Source organism: Dipodomys spectabilis, unplaced genomic scaffold, assembly GCF_019054845.1.
Source record: "Dipodomys spectabilis isolate Male_0828 unplaced genomic scaffold, ASM1905484v1 ptg000030l, whole genome shotgun sequence".
In the NCBI taxonomy this organism is placed as follows: Eukaryota; Metazoa; Chordata; class Mammalia; order Rodentia; family Heteromyidae; genus Dipodomys; species Dipodomys spectabilis.
The window spans coordinates 6,695,534-6,716,932 of record NW_024870707.1 but is presented as its reverse complement, the minus strand read 5'-3'; the positions used below and the strand labels follow the sequence as shown (position 1 = coordinate 6,716,932).

The window sequence follows — 21,399 nt, the reverse complement described above, 5'->3', positions numbered from 1 at the left end:
GAACAAAAAGCCCTGTCTCCCCCCAGGAAAGGAATACTTGGCTTCATACATAGGATCAAGGCTGCAGCCTCTCTGTGGACATTAGTGTCATTCTCTGTACCTGTCTCACTACATGTTCTATTATGTCTTTCTCTCCCTGTCTTTTAGCATGTGAAGACTAAGAAATGTGTACAGAAAGGTCTCCAGCTAGGTGCTGCTGGCTCATACCTGGAATCCTAGCTACTCAGGAGGCTGAGATCTGAGGATCACAGTTCAAAGTCAGCCAGTAGGAAAGTCTGTGGACTCTTCTTTCCAACTAACCAGGAAAAAAGCCCTCAGAAGCAGAGGTGGAGCTCAAGTGGTAGAACACCAGCCTTGAACAAAAAAATCCAAGCAAGAGGACAAGACCCTGAGTTCAAGCCCCAATACCATCATACACACACACACACACACACACACACACACACACACACACACACACACACACACACACACACACACAAAGACCTCACGACCTGCTCTAACATTAGAAGAACTCTACAGCTTAGATCTCTGTGATGCTAAGAATGGGAAAATGGAAACACCGATGGACATGAACTTGATGGAAATAAAAGTCCCATGAGACATTTGGAAGAGTTTGGGATTGAGCCATGTGCTGAAACCAAAGTGTTTCGTCCAATAGCAAAAGGAGTAAGGGGTAATTCACAGGTCTGCACTGCTTATATTTCAGCATAATTATAAACATAACCTTGAGTGGTCCTTCAATAAACTGCTCTAGGCCCACCTTCATTCACGTTGCCTCATTCTGAGATGTGTATCACCTTCAGTGCCCACACTTTGGATGCCTGCAGCCATGTCTGGTTACCTTTCGCAATAGTGGATACTGAAACATCAGGGGAAATGATCAAGATGAGTTTTAACCGTACCTCTTCCTTCCAGGCAGATAGTGAAACACCACTGCTCGCATATCTTTCCTACTCTGGCACGCACAGCCTTCGCATAGGCCTTTCACTCACTCTTCATCTCTAGCTTCCTCTTTTGACAAGCCATATTTCTTCTCTCAGTTATACCCCTAGGTAGCAGATCTACTCAAACTCAAAAAGGTAACAGTTTGTAACCTTTTTTGTAGCCAGCTGTCACTGAGAAGCATTTTTTTCCTGTGTTGAAAAGCAACTCTGGGGGCTGGGAAGGTGGCTCAGTGGTAGAGCGCTTGCCTTGCATGCCTGAGGCCCTGGGTTTGATTCCTCAGCCCCACATAAGCAAAAAGAAAAAAAAGCCGGAAGTGGCGCTGTGGCTCAAGTGGTAGAGCACTAGCCTTGAGCTGAAGAGCTGAGGGACAGTGCCCAGGCCCAGAGTTCAGGCCCCATTACCGGACCAAAACAAAAAAAAGAAAAGCAACTCTGACTCATCTTCCTTCCCACTGGGTGGTTAGGAATTGTATTTTAGGGAGAATCCATCAGATATGGATTATATTCACTACCATCCTTCTTCAAACTGCATAAAGCAATGGAGTTGGAGAAGAAAAAGGAACAGAGAACCAATCTCCACCTATAACATTGGAATTATAAGTCACAGAAGACACAAACCCAAGAATGTCGAAGGACAAATCTTTATTCATCTACGTTCAGAACATATACATGGAATTGACTTATAGTCAGGGCCGAAAGGATTGATTGAGTCAAAGGCTCAGGCTTCTCATGAGTAGGGCCATGATCAAGGACTGGGTTCCATCAGCCCATGTCCTCTTGAGTGCTAGGATGAGGTTCTGGGTCATTGGAGACTGGAGGCTGAGTGTTCACGTCCTCAGCATTACTTTCATCAGGAGGTATTTGTGAATCCACGGGATTCGGGGGTGAGTAAATTTCCTGGAACAGAAAGCAATGTGTTTATTTCAAGAACAAGATCATCTTCCCTCTCTCCTGTTACTACTGTGATTGTCACCAATAATACTCATTCACTGTCGTTACTGCACTAAACACTGTCTGTGGGTTCCCTGCATAGTCTTCATATATATAGATAATAAACTCATTATTTTTACTTTGGAGTTAGGATACATAAAATCTAGCACGAATGTGTGATTTTCTTGAGTCCTATGGCTGAAAATAACACATCATAAGGAACTAACTAAAACCAATTTTAGTTGCATTTTCTAAAGTTTTGTTCTCTTATATATTAAATACACTTTTCCACCAGGTGCTGGTGGCTCATACTTGTAATCCTAACTATTCAGGAGGCTGAGATCTGAGAATTGCAGTTCAAAGCCAGCCTGGATAGGAAAGTCTGTGAGACTCTTATCTCCAATTAACCACCAGAAAACCAGAAGTGGAGTTGTGGCTCAAAGTGGTAGCATGGCTGGGCACTGCTGGCTCACACCTGTAATCTACTCAGGCTACTCAGGAAGCTGAGATCTGAGGATCACGGTTCAAACTAGCCCAGGCAGGAAAGTTCCTAAGATTCTTATCTCCAATAAACTACCAGAAAAACTCAGTGGTAGAGTGCTTGCCTTGAGCTGAAGAGCTCAGGGACAGCACCCAGGCCCAGAATTCAAACCTCACGACCAACAACAGTAACAACAAAAAAGTGGTAGCATCCTAGTCTTGAGCAAAAGAGCACAGGGACAGTGCCCGGGCCCTGAGTTCAAGCCCTACCACTGACAAATAAATAAATAAGAACTTTCCTTTTGTGTTTTCTTTTTTACCTTATCTGGCATATTTAGCCATTTATTTTTTATTCACTTTTTTGTTGATAGATACGGATAGGAAGTCTGATTCTGAACAGTGTGAGGTAGATTATTTTTCTTTTTTTTCTTTAAGTAGTTGTATAGAAAAGGTTTCAATTCAACATGTCAGATTATGAATACAATTGATCCTTCATGTTTTCATATTTGAATCCTTTTCAAGCCTTCTTTCTATCTCAAACATTGATGCAATCTCTTCTTCCAATATCCATGCAAATCATTTAACCCACAAAAGTTTCTTTCCAATTCCAAGAGTAAGAAACAATTGCAAACAGAACAGGAAGTCTGAAGATCACATGACTTGCTAACTTTCTAACCAAACCCACCTCTCTCGAATCACAGAAGCTCCCTTGGCACCACATGACTGACATCGAGATAGTAATGCCCAGTTCCAGCAAAGTCAGGATCAGCATCAGAGACACCAGGCCCTGGGAGAGACAACGCTTCATATCAAATCCAGAAGAAGCACCCCAAAGAAGAAAAATGTCAACAGCAGACCTCTCCTTCCCACCAGATGGAATAAAATGAACCATACATGGAAGATGTAGACACATAAATGCTGGGATCCAATCTTAATTAAAAAAAAAAAAAAAAAAAAACAGGCCAGGAGCCAGTGGCTCATGCCTGTAATCCTAGCTACTCAGGAGGCTGAGATCTGAGGATTGCAATTCAAAGCCAGCCCAGGCAGAAACATCCATGAGACTCTTATCTCAAATTAACCACCAGAACACCGGAAGTGGTGCTGTGGCTCAAGTGGTAGAGGGCTCACCTTGAGCTGAAGGGCTCAGGGACAATGCCCAGGCCCAGAGGTCAAGACCATGACTGTCAAACAAACAAACAAAAGATGTGTATTATATCTATAATAAACTATGTGAACTATTCAAGAGGGAAAAATTGTACAAGAAAAAATCTGACACAATCAGACTTGTCAATATGAATAGTAGTACACTAAAGACATGAGTAGAAATTTTAATAAAGTAGGCAAAATGACCCCTTGACTATTTCTCCAACAATATTTCTCAGAACATGAGGCATGTGTATCAGCCCTAAAAACTATAAAGCTGATACAAATACACAATAAATTATTGTGGCACCAGTAATTCTTCTGTTATCGCTGAAACACCTAGGAGAAACACAAAATCGAAATTTCTTTGTAGAAGCTATCTGATAGTGACTCGGGTGGCTCATGCTTGTAATCCTAGTTACTCAAGAGGCTAAGACGTTGAGGAATGTAATTCAAAACAAGGCTGGGCAGAAAAGTCATCAAAATTTCACCTGTAGTTAACTTTCAAAACTTTGGGCTGGAAACATGGCACAAGTGGTAGAATGCAGCCATGAGCAAAGAAGCTCAGAGAGAGCTCAAGAAAGAAAGAAAGAAAAAGAGAAAGAAAGCAAAAAAGAAAGAGAAAGAAAGGAAGGAAGGAAGGAAGAAAGAAAGAGAAAGAAAGAAAGAAAGGAGGGAGAGAGGGAGGGAGGGAGGGAAGGGAGGGAGGGGAGGGGAGGAAGTCAAGAATCAAATAATTGATTAAGATGCATTGTACTCATAATCTGAAATTCCTTTGTACAACTACTTGAAATAAGATTAAAAAAAAAAGAACTGGTAAAGAATCAAGTCTTGAGCTGGGTGCTAGTGACCCACACCTATAATCTTAGCTATTCAGGAGGTTTGTAATCTGAGGCTCATGGTTCAAAGCTAGCCTGGGAGACAAATTAGAGAGACTCAAGTCCTATTAAGCACCAAAAATCCAGAAGTGGAGGTGTGGTTCAAGTGGTAGAGCCAGCTGTAAAAGAAAGTGAGAGTACCCTGAGTTCAAGCCGTGAACACACACACACACACACATGTGCACACGCACACATGCACACATGCACACACACACATGTGCACACACGCACACATGCACACATACAATGGCAGCATGATACAAGATGTTGTTTTCATACATTTTACATCATTTAAAATATTTTATAAATGAACATATGTTTAGAAACATACATTTGAGGTGGAACCCACGTAGATGCATAAGTCTGGAGACTGCGAAGACTGACAAACCTTGAAAGACTGGCTATTCAGTGCTAAATGTACTGACAGGAAAGCAGTCCCAACCAAGGCTATTGTAGCACTTGCAATATTCATCCCAAAACTGTTTTGCATCTGCAAAAGAAAAGAAGACTTTTCCATCCGTTTATGTTGAACACTCCTTGGACTCAATCCACTTGCGCAAATACTCATAGAATACAATTTACAGACCCACCTATATTCTAGACAAACTTCCATCAACAACTGCCCAATGCCCGTGGAGCTTACATTCTAAGCAATAAAGACAAAGAAAACAACAAATGTATTGATGGACCTCTGTCTCTCTGCGCCTGACTTACTTCACTGAATGATTTGCAGATCTTCCCATGTCTTTACAAATGATACAATATCATTCTTGCTAATGGATGAGTAAAATCCCATTGTGTATATAGACCAGTGTTAGTAAAAATTTTATTTCAACTCCTCTGGTCATAGAAAAGGAAGAATTTCCACTTACCAGCATTCTTGTAGGGTTTCTCCCTGCTGCAACAGACAAGGATCCTGAACCAATAAACTGTTTGAAAATAGGAGGATACGCAGATTAAGAAATATTAAGACTCAGCCATTTTTCGTCTTGGCTCTCCCTCGAGTAAACGATGTCTAAAAATAGCTACACAAATGTCATTTTAAAAAAAATTCACAACCTAGCAGACAAAATCATACTTGATGTTGCTCATTATTTTATAGGACTAAAATCTACAAATAATTTAAATTCTAAGTAAATTTATACTCCTTTCCCTTTGTTTTATAGCTAGCTTTTAGTGGGTTTATCGGAGTCTGGATTCTTTGAAAGCATATGTACATATAGTTAATATAATATTATAGTTATTATATTTATGTTCATGTAAATGATATTCATTTCTATATACCCATATGTTTGTGTGTCTATAAATCTAATTTTCATATTCCTGCTCAAGCTTCAGCCATCTGATTTATTCCTCCCAAACATCTTTTAAATCTTGCTATGTACCAGCTAGACTTTTTTATTTCAGTGTGCTCTTAGCCCCTTGACTAATATAAATTAAATTCTCTCTACATTTACAATGGTTTGAAAACCTTCCTTCTGTCTTTCACTAACAGGAGTCTCACAACTCTTCACCAGGACACCACACCTGAGGACTAAAGGAAAAGTTAGCAAAATCATGGCTAGCAGGCTACTTAAAATTCACTTCTAAAGTCTAGCTGAACGCAAAAGTATAAGCTTTCATTATCACATCAACTAAAGAGGGTGTCATGGGGACTCCCGAGTCACTGTTGCTTTGTATACAGCAAATCCCTATGCTTCAACCCCCGCTTCCTCTCATATTCATCCTGGAACCTTGACCTTGGCCTTGGCCGGTGGCTAGGCCCCTCTTCACCTCAGTTTCTTTTCCATATAAATGGTGATGTGTGTACTCTCATAGTAATATTGCCTACCTGTCAGCTATGTTGGGATGAAAGGAAATCATACCGAAGAGGGGGATTACATGCAGAAAATAGTTAAGTTATAAATAATATCTGGTTAATAATTTTATTTCAAATTGAAATCCATACATTGAAAAAGTATCCATTTAACTTTGGCGATCCCAAGAGACCTTTCTCAAACTTTTTCTGTCATTCTGGTGCACAAGCAGAAGAGCCAGTGCTCATATACTTTTTTTCTCCTGTGATGTTGTTGATAAAGAATCAGTACAAGCTGGATGCTGGTGGCTCACACTTGTAATCCTAGCGACTCAGGAGGCTGAGATCTGAAGATCTCGGTTCAAAGCCAGTCCAGGCAGGAAAGTCCGTGAGACTCTTATCTCCAATGAACCACCAGAAAACCGGAAGTGACGCTGTGGCTGAAGTGGTAGAACACTCGCCTTGAGCTGAAGAGCTGAGGGACAGTGCCAAGACCCACAGTTCAAGCCCCACAATCAACAACAACAACAGCAAAGAATCAGTAGGAAGGGATGAACAGACAGCAAGGACCACGTCATGGTCAGTATGCAGCAAGGCCTGACTCCCAGAAGATGGCAAGGCGAGTGTGGACAGCAGAGAAGGCATGCCACAGACCTAAGCTGCTGCCTGCAGGTGCCTCAGGGACAGAGCGAGACTTCTAGCAGCAAGCACCAATGGCCAATTTGAGCTTTGGTGGTAATAGTGCTAAAGGGAGCAATATTCTGATCATAGTTCTTTGTATTTTCCTTCCTTCTTTCCTTTCTTGCTTTTCTCTTCTTCTTTATTTTGACAATCTGATCTCACTTTCTGGAGGGAAAAAATCTATATCTTTTTTTAAACATGGCATGGAAATTCTTAAGACTCAGTATGCAGAGCAAATATGCAGCCTGGATTTCTAAGAAAAATTCAGTTTAACTATGATGATGATGATGATGATGATGATGTTAACTATCCAACAATTTCAGGGATAGGACACTCAAATTACAAGTTTCAAACTGGATCTGAAAAGGTATGCAGACTATGAGATCTAATTTGTGTCAGGAGTTTTTAGACTTAAGAATAATATCATTGTGCCGGGCACCGGTGGCTCCTAGCTACTGAGTAGGCTGAGATCTGAGGATCATGGTTCAAAGCCAGCCTGTACAGAAAAGTCCGTGAGACCCTTATCTCCAATTAACCACCAGAAAACCGGAAGTGGTGCTGTGGCTCAAGCAGTAGAGTGCTCGCCTTGAGCTGAAGAGCGCAGGGACAGTGTCCAAGCCCAGAGTTCAAGCCCCATGACCAACCCCCAAAAAAAAAAAAAGAATACTATCATTGTAAAGAACATTGAAGGGTAATAATTAAAAATTTATAAATTGGAGCCCAAGACTTGTTATAATTTTAATTCACTTTCCAATAACATATTCTGTTCAGCATTGTCAGCTATGTGCTCCCATCTTAATAGCTCCTTTTTGTTTTTCAGTGTTCAGCTCAGAACTGAACATTTGTACATTTTCAAGGATAGAGACCACATAAGAAAATAACAATGGCTAATTAACAAATCATTTCTATTCTCCACCTTAAAAAAAACAACCTATGCAGTAAGTAAAAATCAAGTGGCAAGGCTCATGAACAAGTTTTAAAGATTGTCCAGCCTCTGATTAGATTTTTACTGACATCTTCTGATTTTCAGACAATAATCAGAAGACCAATTATTTCAGTCTCTCAAGTTGAAACTCTTGGCTATTAATTCACATATATATATATTTATTTGTCCAAATTTTTAGTATCTATAATATTTAACAGAAATATTAAGAAGTTAATGTTAGGGTCTTAACGTATACCCCAGAAATGGGATATTATTTAGTCAGAAAGGGGTTTTACCTTACTTGTAGCAGAAGTTATAAGTCAAAACGACAGTATGTGACTTTCAAACAAACTACGAACACTTTCATAATGGAGCGCACTTGTGGCAGTGCCATGTGAGGGCCAGCCTATGGCCAGGGAAACGAGGAATACTCACAAACACAGGGCCCCATAGCGGATAGCCTGTGTAAAAGGTGAAGAAGAAGAAATGCCTGAAGAGGTGAGACAGGTACTGTAAGGACGCCAGCCAGATGCCCAGAGCCAGAATCATTGCTCCATTCAGGATCTGGATGGCCTGCAGAAAGAAGAAAATCAAAGACAAAAGGCCAGTTAAGTTTCCTCAGAAAGGAGATTGCGTGATGTTAAAGAGTCAAGCCGAAATTAACTGGGCAACACCTGAGCTTAGAGCTTCCATTCCACTCTCTGACCCTGTCATTCTATTTCCAGCCGTTCTCACGGACTCCCCAAGTGAAAAGAACATGATGTTTGGTGAAATACTCTGTTTTCCCAGCATGCTTTGGGGGCCAGGAGAAGATAAAAATCAGACAGATGTTAAACTTTGTTCTCCTTGGCCTTTCCCCTACCACAGTGTGTGTGTGTGTGTGTGTGTGTGTGTGTGTGTGTGTGTGTGTGTGTGTGTGTGTGTGTGTGTGTGTGTGTGTGTGTGTGTGTGTGTGTGTGTGTGTGTGTGTGTGTGTGTGTGTGTGTGTGTGTGTGTGTGTGTGTGTGTGTGTGTGTGTACATACTGCTCCTCGGGTTTGAACTCAGGGCCTAGGCTCTCTTTCCCTCCAGGTTGGCCCTCCAGCACTTAAGCCATAGCTCTACTTCTGGCTTTTTGGCCGTCGGTTGGAGATGAGTCTCATAGATTTTCCTGCCAAAGCTGGCTTTAAACCATGATCCTCAGACTGCTGAGTAGCTAGGATTATAGGCGTAAGCCATTAGCACCCGGCTCCACCACAATTTTTAACTGAAACTACAGGACAGGAACTTTGTATTGCTCAACCACCAGAATGGGAGGTCACAGGAAAAACCTTTGGGGATCTTACATTCCATTCTTTAGGGTGTGGAGAACTGTTCTCAGCTGTGAGGGAACACCTATCTATTTCTGCTCTTGAGGTCCAGAGCATACAATACTGTCTTAAGTACAATACTGCCTTAGTGAGAAAGAATTCAAAATTTTCTCTTCTGGGTACACACAATGGTTTCTACATGACTTTATTTTTCCTTTCTTTTTAAACCAATTTGCTTCGAAGAACTCCAACTTACCCCAAGGGCTTGTAATGTTCCTTCTTGATAATGTTGTGATTCCTTCAAGGACCGGTAAACAGAAATATTCGCCCCATCGGATGCCACCTGGCTGCCTGGAATACCACCTCCACCCGTCTCCAGCCCTGCAGTATCTGCTTCTTGGGAGGCCATGTTGGGGTGCTTTGTGGCTGACATGGAAAAAGAAATCCAAAGGTCCCGTCATTTTTCTTTTGTTACAATCTAGTTGTATTTTTCAGCGTCCTAGAGGGCTTCATTCTGTCCACGTTGCGGCATGAAGTGGCAAGGGAGGGAAGGGCAGAGCAAAGAGAGTCTGTGCGATGCTCAGGTCCATTCTGTTCATGTCAGGACTGCCCCTTTCTTCCAGCAGCACGTCCCTACAGCTTCACCCTGGTCTTCCTGGCAATTCTACAGGCTCAATCCCAGCCCCCAGGACGTACTTTCTGGATGCTGTTTTAGAGTTCTGGCCAAATGGGAAAGATGAATCCTTTCATATAAAAGCTAGGTGTGGGGCTGGGAAGGTGGCTCAGTGGTAGAGTGCTTGCCTTGCATGTATGAGGCCCTGGGTTTGATTCCTCAGCACCACATAAGCAGAAAAAGCTGGAAGTAGCACAGTGGCTCAAATGGTAGAGTGCTAGCCTTGAGCTGAAGAGCTGAGGGACAGCGTCCAGGCCCAGAGTTCAAGCCCCATGACTGACATATACAAAAAAGCAGGTGTGGTCCTTGTTAGACACTATGTTAAAAATGAACTACACACATTGTGGGTAGGGATGGAAGGGAAATACTGGGAGAGAGCAAGGGAAGGGGTGACATTGTCCAAAAAGAAATGTACTCTTTACCTGACTTACATAACAGTAAACCCTCTGTACGTCACCTTTATAACAATAAAAATAATTTCTTTCTGGTTATTCCCAGAGTTCCTTCGACTTCCCTTCTCATAATCCCTAGGCAGTCTGAGCTCCAGTTTCCAGAGTGATTTATCCATATTTCACCATCTTCTCATCACTGTGACTCCCGGATCTCCCTCAGCATCTGTCACATGCATGAGTCTCAGCTAATACATATTACACAATTACTTTAAAAGCACTTTAGGCTGGACACCAATGCCTCACACCTGTAATCCTAACTACACAGGAGGCTGAGATCTGAGGATCATGGTTCAACAGGCTGGCTTCAACTCTTATCTGCAATGAACCAGTAGAAAATTGGAAGGGCTACTGTAGCTCAAGTGGCAGAGTTCTAGCCTTGAGCAAAAGAGCTCAGGGACAGCGCCCAGGCCCTGAGTTTAAGCCCCACAACTTATTTTTTAAGCACTATAGGTCCATCCTCACATAGCCCTGCTTTATGGATGATAAGGGAAAATATGTCTGCAAACACTAGATTCTCTCATGCCAGGAAACCACAGAGCAGCTTTAGGGGAAGAAATCTATTATAACCAAATAAGTTGACTTTTAGAAAAACATCAGGAAGGAGAATTTTTCAAAGTCCTTGGGTAAAAGGAGCTATGTTCTATAAAATTTAGTCAATTCAGCATTTTAAAAAATCAGCAAAATCCATTTGTCTGTGATCTTAGCAATTAAGTTCAGCTATCTACCTCTGAGTACGTAGTCGAAGTCCTTGTAAGTATCTTTCTTATCTTAACTAGCTTATTTTTCTCAACTCACTTTGGAATGTCTCCTTCTATTTTTCTGATGAAGAAGTTGAGGAACAGAGGAGGGGGCCTACAACTTGAAAGCCAAGGATCAGAAGCTGGTAGCCTGTGCGTAGTCATCATGATAATATACTGACCTTCCAAGCTTATGTTGAACTGTACTTCCCAAATTCTACATAGATCTCACAATGTTCAGGCAACATAACTCAGGTACAGCTATTTGGAGGGGTGGGGGGAGGGAGAGAGGGAGAGAGGAGAGAGGAGAGAGGAGAGGAGAGGAGAGGAGAAGAGAGGAGAGGAAAGAGGAGAGGAGAGAGAGGAGAGGAGAGGAGAGGGGAGGGGAAGGGAGGGGAGGGGAGAGGGAGGGAGAGAGACAGAGACAGACACAGAGACAGAGACAGAGACAGAGAGACAGAGAGAGAATATGACTCCAGGGCTAGGATGTAGCTCAGTGGCAAAGAGCTTGCCTAGAAAGTGCAACATCCTGGGTTCCATTCCCAGTACCAAAAAGAAAAGGCCAAAAACATTAACTCCACTTTTTCCAAACACTATCTAACATTGTTCTAATGGAAGCAGAATAACATTCATCTTCTAAGGTAAGCTAACTTCACACCGAAATACTCCATATCTCTACATTGCAACCAAACAGAAAACTCTGCAAACATCTCCAGTGAGCCAACCTAAAAAACCAGATGGACGCTATGCAGAGGGAGCTGCTGTGCTTACCTTGGAGGCTCAGGCTTGGACCATCTTCCTTCCCCCCAAGCCCATCCTGTCACAGAGTAGGAGAAACTCAGTAACGATCAGCAATTCAAGAAAAGCGAATCCTCTTCTCCCTGGGGGTTAGCCAATCTTTCCCTTGTGCAATGCTTTCGTGGAGCCAATGGAGAGGGCCGGCTGGATGTCTGGAAGGTATGATAACCGCATTTGCACTACAGGCCTCTCACCACCAGCTTCCCCAAGGCTCCGTGATAAGTAGGGAACTGGCGTGAAGAATAACGGTTTCTGGCTCAGAGTCATTGCTTCACACACCGTTGGAACAGAAAAAGAAAAAAGAAAACACAAGCAGAACATACCGGTAGGTTAATGGGGAGGTGTTATAGAATGAAGAGTAGAGTTAGCTGTGAACTAAGAAGAGATGAAGCCAGACACTAAGCGTCAGGTTGAGAGAGAAGACTGTGGCCACTAAAATACTCAATGTAAGTAATGTGCCAGTGAGGATGTGAGGGACTGTACGTGCACAATTGTGCTCATTCCTCACAGGCTTCGAGAGGCTGTTTCTTTGGTCCCATAACATGGATCCATAATGCTAATTATCGCTTAAGTACCTTACATGCCATGTACAAGTCACTATTCAAAACAAGGGGATGAACAAGAACATGAACAGTGCAAGTCTACTTAATGCCACTCATCTGAACACTTAAAAGAATCAAGATGGCAAATCTTGTAGACCACGATCTTTTGCACCACAATAGAAAACAGAAACAACTGTCCCTTAAATGTCCACTTGGCCTGAAGTATTTCTCTTCCAGCAAAATTGTTATGCTCTGACCTCTGCAGAGAGGAGAGTTATCTCCTGAAAAGTGTGAATAACCCTTTCAAGGGAACATTGTCTCAATGGCTATTACCACCCAGGGTCTCAGAATAAGGCCAAATAAACAGCCACAGATCTTCCTCTGGGCAGACCTGCAGCTCTGTATGACCAGGAAACAGGAAGTGGTGGCTGGTTTAACTGATTTTGTATTCATGCTATGCATACTTTCTTACTTGGAACAGCCTCTGGAGATGGTGTATCACACTGTTTAGCACCTAAGGCCGTAGGCTCCCCTGATTACCAGAACACCAAAGCTCATTTGACAATTGTTTGCAAAGAGACTTAACACCATCTAGAAAGTTCAAGTGGCACACAATACTTCCAGGAAATACTAAACAGTAGAAAACCATTTCTACTCATGTTCAGATGTCATCAGCTTCTAATAAATGTATAGAAGAAAACAACAGGCTACAATTTCTGTAATCCGTACTGAAGTTATGTCAGCATTTCAATCTGCAGAACTTGGCGACCCAGTATTTCTTTTTAGTTATCATTTGCTTTTATTTGCTAAAACAATAACCCAAATATACTGTCTCAAAATCCACTGTCTTGTCTAGAAAAATTCAGACCCTTGGGAAGCAGTCTTGTTCCTCTGCTACTACAATCTGTGTTAGAGTTGGGCTTCCTGCAGTTTATAAGAGACTATTCAGTACGCCTGGATTTGTGACAAAGTTCCTTCCTTTCAGAGGATGGGTTAGCTCCACTATTCTGAAACCTGTGATCATGTATGCCTTTCAACCATACCCACTAATGCAATGATGACAAGGTTTAACCAGTATTTAAGCCCCATGTTCCATCAGCATGTGATGTTTCACTCAGAAGCATGTGCTGGCAAGGGGCAGAAAAAAATTATCGATGGATTTTAATATATAGGAGCATGAAAAGTTTATTGCTATGTTTTTAGATTCCATATTACAACTAACTTGGAAGAAGCTACCCTTTGTTGAATTTTGCTGTAGAATCAAAGATTAGCCATAACACTGAAAAGGCTATTAAAATACGCTTCTCCTTCCCATCTACCTGTGTGAGCGTTTTCTTATAACTTTTAACCAAAGTGACGTGTGATAAAGACTGAATATGCTGGGCTGGGAAGGTGGCTCAGTGGTAGAGCGCTTGCCTTGCATGCTTGAGGCCCTGGGTTCGATTCCTCAGCACCACATAAGCAGAAAAAAAAGCCAGAAGTGGTGCTGTGGCTCAAGTGGTAGAGAGCCAGCCTTGAGGTGAGGTGAAGAGCTGAGGGACAGCACACAGGCCCAGAGTTCAGGCCCATGACCTGACCCCCCCCCCTAAAAAAAAGACTGAATATGCAGAAACACATATGAAAATATAGCTTTTTTTTCTAGGAATGAAGAACCAAGGCATAAGATAATGTTTTATGCTCCAAACGACCAGTTTTCCTCATGGAAGAGACTGGCCTTCCTTTTTTGAGCCAAGATCATTTGAATGTATACCTCTTGCACGTATCAGCGTCCCTTGGAATGACGTTTGTTCACCGGTACCCATACATGGTATATTCAATGCAAGATTTCACTTCCAGAGATATTGTTGGTAACTTAAATTCAAGGAAGAACTAGAAACCATTTCTTGGCCTGAAATCCAATTGGTGATGAGCAGGAATTTAGTTTTGAGTACTTTTGGATTGGGGAAGTAGCATGCAGTCTACCAAAACCACAGTGAATTGTCATCCAGGAGCAGTTTTATCATGAACTTGTCTTTGCATACAATTTCACTCGAACTTAAACACATTGAAAAAGTGCAAATATCACATGATAGTTGTATACCATGTGACATCCCAGAAGACATTTAAACAGATAAATTCATGTCACTGTTCTTCTTGGGACAGGCAGAATTACAGCCTCTCTGAAACCGAGTTCCACAAATACATGTACCCCTTGCTCTGCACCTCAGGGATGAAGGGAAGTCTGCACACAGCCACTACTGGCCCAATGATTCATGGGAATTTGGTCCTATGGGAAAAGGGATAAAACAGTTAAAATTTCCTCACATATAACTCTTAACCTAACAACTTGTTCAAGGAACTCAAAAATACAGTATTAAAAAAACCCTCAAATTTCAAGCATTACTCAACTATATCAAATATTTAATTATGATACTAAAAGGGACTGTCATCTAAATACTAGCTAGATCACCACTTTTCTGAGACTTGTCCCATCAACTTTTAATGTCACATACCTTCACTTCAGGGGGATCCTTCTAACAATGCTCATTTGCTTATGAAATGTCACCTTCAGGGCACCGATCTTGTGCGTAAGTTTTATGGTATCCTTGATCTCAGAAAGCACTAATTAGATGTAGGAAATGCCTCAACTGTTTTTTAGCCTTGTTAACCTACTTTCCTGCATTATTCATGTTAAAAATTAAAAAAACAAAGCTGGTGCTAGTCGCTCATGCTTAGAATCCAAACTATTCAGGAGATTGAGATCTGAGGATCACAGTTCAAAGCCATCCCAGGCAGGAAAGCCCATAAGAAAAAAAAAGCCAGAAGTGGAGTTGTGGCTCAAGTATTAGAATGCTAGAATTAAGCACAAAAGCTCAGACAGCACATAGGCCCTGAGTTCAAGCCCTAGGACTGGCACGCGCGCGCGCACACACACACACACACACACAAATTGTGTGTGTACACACTTGTGCATGTGTGATTTTGCTTCTGGTGCTAGTATGAAATTGGAGACCTATTTTAAGCCAACGATGACAACCATTTCACCTTGTCAGAGGTGAAATTAAACAATTTAATGGTGGCTTGTGCCTGTAATCCTAGCTACTCAGAAGGCGGAGATCTAAGGATTGTGATCTTCAATCAGCAGAGGCAAGAAAGTCCATGAGCCTCTATCTCCACTTAACTACCAAAACTCCAGAAGTAGTGTTGGGCTCAAGTGTCAGAACACTAGCCTTGAATGAAAAAGATAAGAAAAAATGCTCAGGCCCTGAGTTCAAGCCCCAGTACTGGCACAGAGGAAAAAGAAGGAAGGAAGGAAAGAGGAAGGAAGGGAGAGAAATAAAGAGAAAGAAGAAAGTGAGAAAGAAAAACTACATGACTTACAGCCCTGTGTGGTCTACAACGAACATGCACATTAAAAGTTGAGAAATCTGGGGCTGGGAAGGTGACTCAGTGGTAGAGTGCTTGCCTTCCATGCATGAGGCCCTGGGTTCAATTCCTCAGCACCACATAAGCAGAAAAAGCAGGAAGTGGCGCTGTGGCTCAAGTGGTAGAGTGTTCGCCTTGAGCTGAAGAGCTGAGGGACAGCACCCAGGCCCAGAGTTCAGGCCCCATGACCGACAAAAAAAAAAGTTAAGAAATCTGGGCATATAGTATTCATATATGGATTTGTAGTATTCCTTTGTTAGAACTGTACCCAAATTACTATTCATCCTGAAGGGGGTAAACTATTCTTATTTTTTTTTTGGGTCCGGTCATGGGGCCTGAACTCTGGGCCTGGGCGCTGTCCCTCAGCTCTTCAGCTCAAGGCTAGCACTCTACCACTTGAGCCACAGCGCCACTTCCGGCTTTTTTCTTATGTGGTGCTGAGGAATCGAACCCAGGGCCTCATGCATTACAAACCAAGCGCTCTACTACTGAGCCACCTTCCCAGCCCGGGGTAAACGATTCTTACCTGATCAAAACTAGCTTCACACACTTGACTCTGTGAGGAGCCCACGGGCTGTTGTCCTTCTTTTGTTCCTTGAAAGTCACTCATGATGGGAGATGCACCTCATACCCATCCATGCCAAAAGGCAACAGCCGTGAGTCCCTAAACCTAATAAAACAAAGAAGACATATAAAGTACCATATTGATAGTTGTGCAGACATGTTGTGGGGAAAAATAAAAGCCTGATTAGTCCATTTATAAGTACCAAAAACCTGAATAAATTGACTGGGGGGAAGCAAATTCGTTCTGTAAATATTAACCAAAAAGAAATCCCTAGCAGCCTGGAACCTGTGCCTCATGCCTATAATCCCAGCTGCTAGGAGACTGAGATCTGAGGATCACAGTTTGAAGCCAGCCCTGGGAGGCAAGTCTGTGAGACCCTACTCTTCCATTAGCCGGCAAAAAGCCATAAATTGAGCTGTGTCTCAAGAGGTAGAGCACCAGACTGGAGTGGGGAAAAAAAAGCCAAGGGATAGCATCTAAACCCTGAGTTCAAGCTCTAGTATCAACACGTGCACAGATTTTAAATTGTGGGAAAAGACTCTACCACCAAATACTCATGATTAAAACTCAGCACTTAGACGCCATCGCCTCTGACTTTCAACCCACCAGCATCCTGTTTCAGGAGTTACAGTGTCCCCATCCCTGCTCTCATTTCTTTCCTCCCACAGCCAATAGGGCAGCAGTTCCAGAAAAGTTCCAAGAGCTTAAGTGAAAGGAGACAAAAACCTCCTTCATTCTATTTCTCTTCGCAAATAGTCTTTGGCTTATTTGATCTAGGAGAAAAATGAACCATAAGTGGGTTAAAAGGTATTAACTCTTCATTTGCTGTTGAAATAATATATCCTCTTCTTGAAAGCTTAGTGGATACCTGTGAAGGAGCAGTGATTAATCTTGCCAAGATCCCTCTGAAGTAGTGGCTCACACCTGTAATCCTAGCTACTCAGGAGGCTGAGATCTGAGGATCACAGTTCAAATGCAGCCTGGGCAGAAAAGTCTGTGACACTCATGTCCAATTAACCAACAGAAAACCAGAAGTGGAGCTGTGGCTCAAAGCGGTCGAGCACTAGCCTTGAGCAAAAAAGTTCAGGGACAGTGCCCAGGCAACCAAGTTCAAGCCCCTCAACCAAAAACAAACAAACAAAAACCAGCTAGCACATAACAATAAAGAATCAAATCTACACATCACAGACCCATTTAGGAAGTCATATAGTGAGGAGGAGGCATTTAGAGCCACTATGGAGAAGATGTCCATTCCTGCTTGCGTTGTCTAAGTGAGACCTATAATCATCTGAATTAACAGCATTTTCTATTTCTGTCTTTAAGTCAGGAGACAGTACTGGGGTTTGAACTCTGGGTATTCCATTTGGTAGGCAAGTACTCTACCACTTGCACCATGCTTCCAACCCTTTCTGCTTTAGTTTTGTTTGTAAGTAGTGGTTCTTTTTCTGTTAAGAAGCATCCAGTTTGTTGTAAAACAAAAACATGGTGTCCTCAAATAGTGGGATGAGGGGAAATGACCCGTTTATATGTACAACACATCTTGACCTGAGTTCCTCCCCCATCGTTCTTCTCCATCCCATCTACCCCTTCTCCACCCGCCTCATCAAGTTGCCTCGCTCCATTTTCATGTACATATTAACTGTTATGATCGAATATTATTCAAAAGTAAATAGACGCTGGTGGCTCACGCCTGTAGTCCTAGCAACTCAGGAGGCTGAGATCTGAGGATCGTGGTTCAAAGCCAGCCCAGGCAGGAAACTTCATGAGACTCTTATCTCCAATAAAACCACTAGAAAACCGGAAGTGGCACTGTGTCTCAAGTAATAGAGCACTTGAGCTGAAGAGCTGAGGGACAGCACCCAAGCCCAGAGTTCAAGCCCCAGGATCAACCAAAAAAAAAAGTAAATAGAAATGAACTATCAGGTTTCAGAAGTACATGTGGGAGCCCTAAAGGTATATTACCAGTGAAGGAAGCCTATCTATAAAAGGTTTCAAAATGGAGCTAGGAAGGTGGCTCAGTGGTAGAGCGCTTGCCTTGCATACATGAGGCCCTGGGTTCGATTCTTCAGCACCACATAAGCAAAAAGAAAAAAAGCCGGAAGTGGCGCTGTGTCTCAAGTCATAGAGCACTTACCTTGAGCTGAAGAGCTGAGGGACAGCACCCAGGCCGAGTTCAAGCCCCACGACCGGACCCAAAAAAGAAAAAATAAAAAAATAAGAGGTTTCAAAATGTACGATTCTAACCACATGGTACTTTTTTAGTTTTTTAGTTAAATAGCTGTACAAATGGGTTTCAGCACCATAGGTCAAGTTCGTGAGTCTAATCAGTAGAGTTTTCTGCCTTTTGACCCTGAGATGCCTTCTTCAGCTAAGGATGCTCCTGTCTCTACCTCCTGAGTAGCTAGGTTTACAGGAGTGTACTAGCACATCCGGCTTGACATTTCCCTGTCTTAATACCATGTGTTTACACTAGTAGACCCAGAAAAGGAGAGTAAAGGGTAGATTTTTAAGACCACAGAAAGAGCTGATCTCTACAAATTGACTTAAAAGTCTCAGACCCCAACTATCTAGAACTAGAGGAAAGGAAAGAAAGAAAATGGTCACATAGAAATTCTAACATTAAGTTAAACTCCACTGGGACTTCACAAAGCAATGACTAGAGAATGATCTCGCTGTGATCCTACTAAGCAGTGGAAAAGACTTTCACATTGTACAGTTAAAGGCAGTGACTATATGGAGAAAAGTTAAGTTATGATTAAGTAGTAACTGACCAAAATACCAACTGCAAGAAGGCAACTAGACCTCTTACACTTGTCTTCATCTATATTACATAAAGACAAATAGAATAAAAAAATACTTAAGACTTGAAGAAATGCTAAAGTTCAGAGCCAAATCAGATAAGTGTAAATTGTTTCTGGTTCACTATTAACTATTGTCCAGTTAAAAACTGTTTATTCCCATTATGTAACAGGACTTTAATTTTTTTAATGCTCTTATTTTGCATGGGGCAACATGCTACCACTAGCCCAAGCTGTCCTTGAGCATTTGAAAAGTATCTGTAACCCCTCCCCCAAAGTATAACCCCTGTTTTCACTGTATTTGATGTCGGTATAATTTGTGGAGGGGAAGGGGAAAAACAAATCATTTAAGTAGGGATACAGGTGGACCCATTGCACCAATGAGATGTACAAGTCGTTATGTCAAAAATGAACTTCACAACTTTGGTGCTAAGACTTTAGAGGTAACTGCTAAAATCTAAAGAACACTGGATTTTTTTTCTGTCTGTTTCAAATAAGTTCTAGCAAGTTTTGTCTGACTTTTTCCACTCATTGAAAAAATATGAAAACTATAGTAACAATTCATTAATTTAACTGGACTAAAATAATACATCTAAGTATGAAACCATTCATTCCTCCTTTGGCTCTAGTCCTTCAACCTCCGTAGCCCAAGTTCTACAACCAGAGGGGGAGATTAGGAACCACTTTAGACTCAGTATTATTTTTTTCTTTTTCAAATTATTTCCCATTTGCACAGAACCATGCACCACTCTGACACATGTAGACATAGGAAAATGGAAACAACTTCCATTGGACTCTGGATTTTATCAACATTCCCCATCTGTGTGAGAACTGATCATCCAACTGTCACAAATGTGATTGGTATGTTTAAGAACACAGGCTGGGTTGTAGCTCAGTAATCCAGACTCTGTAGAGCAAATGCAGTGTTCTAGGTTCCATCCCCAGAATGGAGACAGGAAGCGAAAGGTGGGAGGGGCCTTTCAGGGGGAGGAGCCATGACAAGGGGGAGGGGCCATGTAGAGGTGGGAGGAGGAGAAGAAACGATGAAATGCACACTATCCGAAAGAGAGGATATAAGACTATAATTATCGCATAAAACAGAATTACAATGTATCGGATTATAGTGTAATGTCATCAAAGTATATGACGAAATGCAATATATGTTAGTCTATATCACCATCTGAGTCAGGACTTACGTTCTTCTCCAATAATAAAGACAGCCACTAAGACTTACAAAACTTTATTTAAAATGCAATCATTACAAATTTAAAATCTCCCCACCAAAAGTGTTCATGAGCATGGACCATAGGGCCAATTCTTTCAAAACAGAATATTTAAATAGGTGACAGGTGGTTTCCATAGGACTTAATGCATTAGGCTGACCTCCAATGTAATGCACTCTTCAGGCAGCCAAACAAGGAGGCTGACTTTCAATCTGGAATTGAGACCTTAATTCTGTAGTTAATTTGGAGGAATAAGATGTACCTGGCTTCTCAGTAAGGTCAATCCTGAAAGGGGAAAGAAATCATGGCATATTACTGACCAGAAACTTAGGTGGCTACAGGCTTTGAGTCTAAACAAAGTGGGAGTGTGGAATGGAGGGAAGCATCACTTTTGAACCTAAAATCCACTAAAATATCTCAATGATTGGAGTATAATTGAAATGTCATTTATATATACAGGTATTATAAGTTTATAAGTTTTTCACACCTTTCTTCCCAGCACTAGCGTTTGGACTCAGAGCTTCCCTTTATAATTCAGTTTCTTTTTTTCTTTTCTTTCTTTCTTTGCTCATGGCTGGTGCTCTACCACTTGAGCCATGCCTCCTATCCAGGATTTTGTTAGCTAATTGGAAATGGTGTCTCTCAGACTTTTTCCTGTTTGGTCTAGCTTTGAACTATGATTCTCCATGGCTCAGCCCCCTGAGTAGCCAGACTTACAGATATGAGCATTTATAAATTTTTTGAAAGAGCAATTTTTTTAGTTAAGAGCACCAATTTGATATATGATAAGAAATAAAGAATCAATTCCATCTGGGATGTCAAAGTCCATTTTTACAGCTCAACCAAAAAAAAACAAAACACTGACGTTACAGTTAGAATTCACACCAATTACCATATTATGCAAAAATTCTTAACCATTCATACAGTTCTTACAGTCTCAAAGAGTTTTCTCTGGCTAGGGTGATATTGATAAAACAAAATATCTATTGGAGGTACAATCATAGACTGTTTTAATAAAGAGGATAATAATATAAGAAAAAATGCCTAGGCCAATTACATCCCTAATCACCATAAGAATTTGTGATAATTATTTATTCAAAATAATTGGGATCAATTTCTATATCATGAGCTAGTATATC

The 21,399-nt window shown here is 41.6% G+C and overlaps 1 protein-coding gene across 2 annotated transcripts; it reads right to left on the bottom strand.

The window, feature by feature from the left end:
- Positions 1-1,574: 1,574 nt before the first annotated feature.
- Positions 1,575-11,909, bottom strand: Ms4a3 (membrane spanning 4-domains A3). 2 transcript variants are annotated; one of them, XM_042676292.1, is made up of 7 exons: positions 11,701-11,909; positions 9,324-9,493; positions 8,215-8,352; positions 5,251-5,307; positions 4,710-4,868; positions 3,043-3,144; positions 1,575-1,844 (listed from the first exon to the last, which is right to left on the bottom strand). In XM_042676292.1, the coding sequence occupies exons 2-7, from the start codon at positions 9,474-9,476 to the stop codon at positions 1,710-1,712; spliced, it is 744 nt and encodes a 247-aa protein (XP_042532226.1). In that variant the 5' UTR covers positions 9,477-9,493; positions 11,701-11,909; the 3' UTR covers positions 1,575-1,709. The 2 variants fall into 2 exon arrangements, with proteins under 2 accessions (XP_042532226.1, XP_042532227.1); XM_042676293.1 differs by lacking the exon at positions 11,701-11,909 and having other exon boundaries at positions 8,291-8,352; positions 9,324-9,489.
- Positions 11,910-21,399: the final 9,490 nt, after the last annotated feature.

What these genes read in the sequence shown, in the direction of transcription:
- Ms4a3 (XM_042676292.1), bottom strand. Translation starts at nt 9,476, where the DNA reads ATGGCCTCCCAAGAAGCAGATACTGCAGGGCTGGAGACGGGTGGAGGT. An exon ending in ACGTGGGTTCCACCTCAAAT is followed by an intron (nt 3,145 to 4,709) that starts GTATGTTTCTAA and finishes TGTCTCTCCCAG; the next exon opens with GGCCTGGTGTCTCTGATGCT. An exon ending in GCTTCTGTGATTCGAGAGAG is followed by an intron (nt 1,845 to 3,042) that starts GTGGGTTTGGTT and finishes TTTCTGTTCCAG; the next exon opens with GAAATTTACTCACCCCCGAA.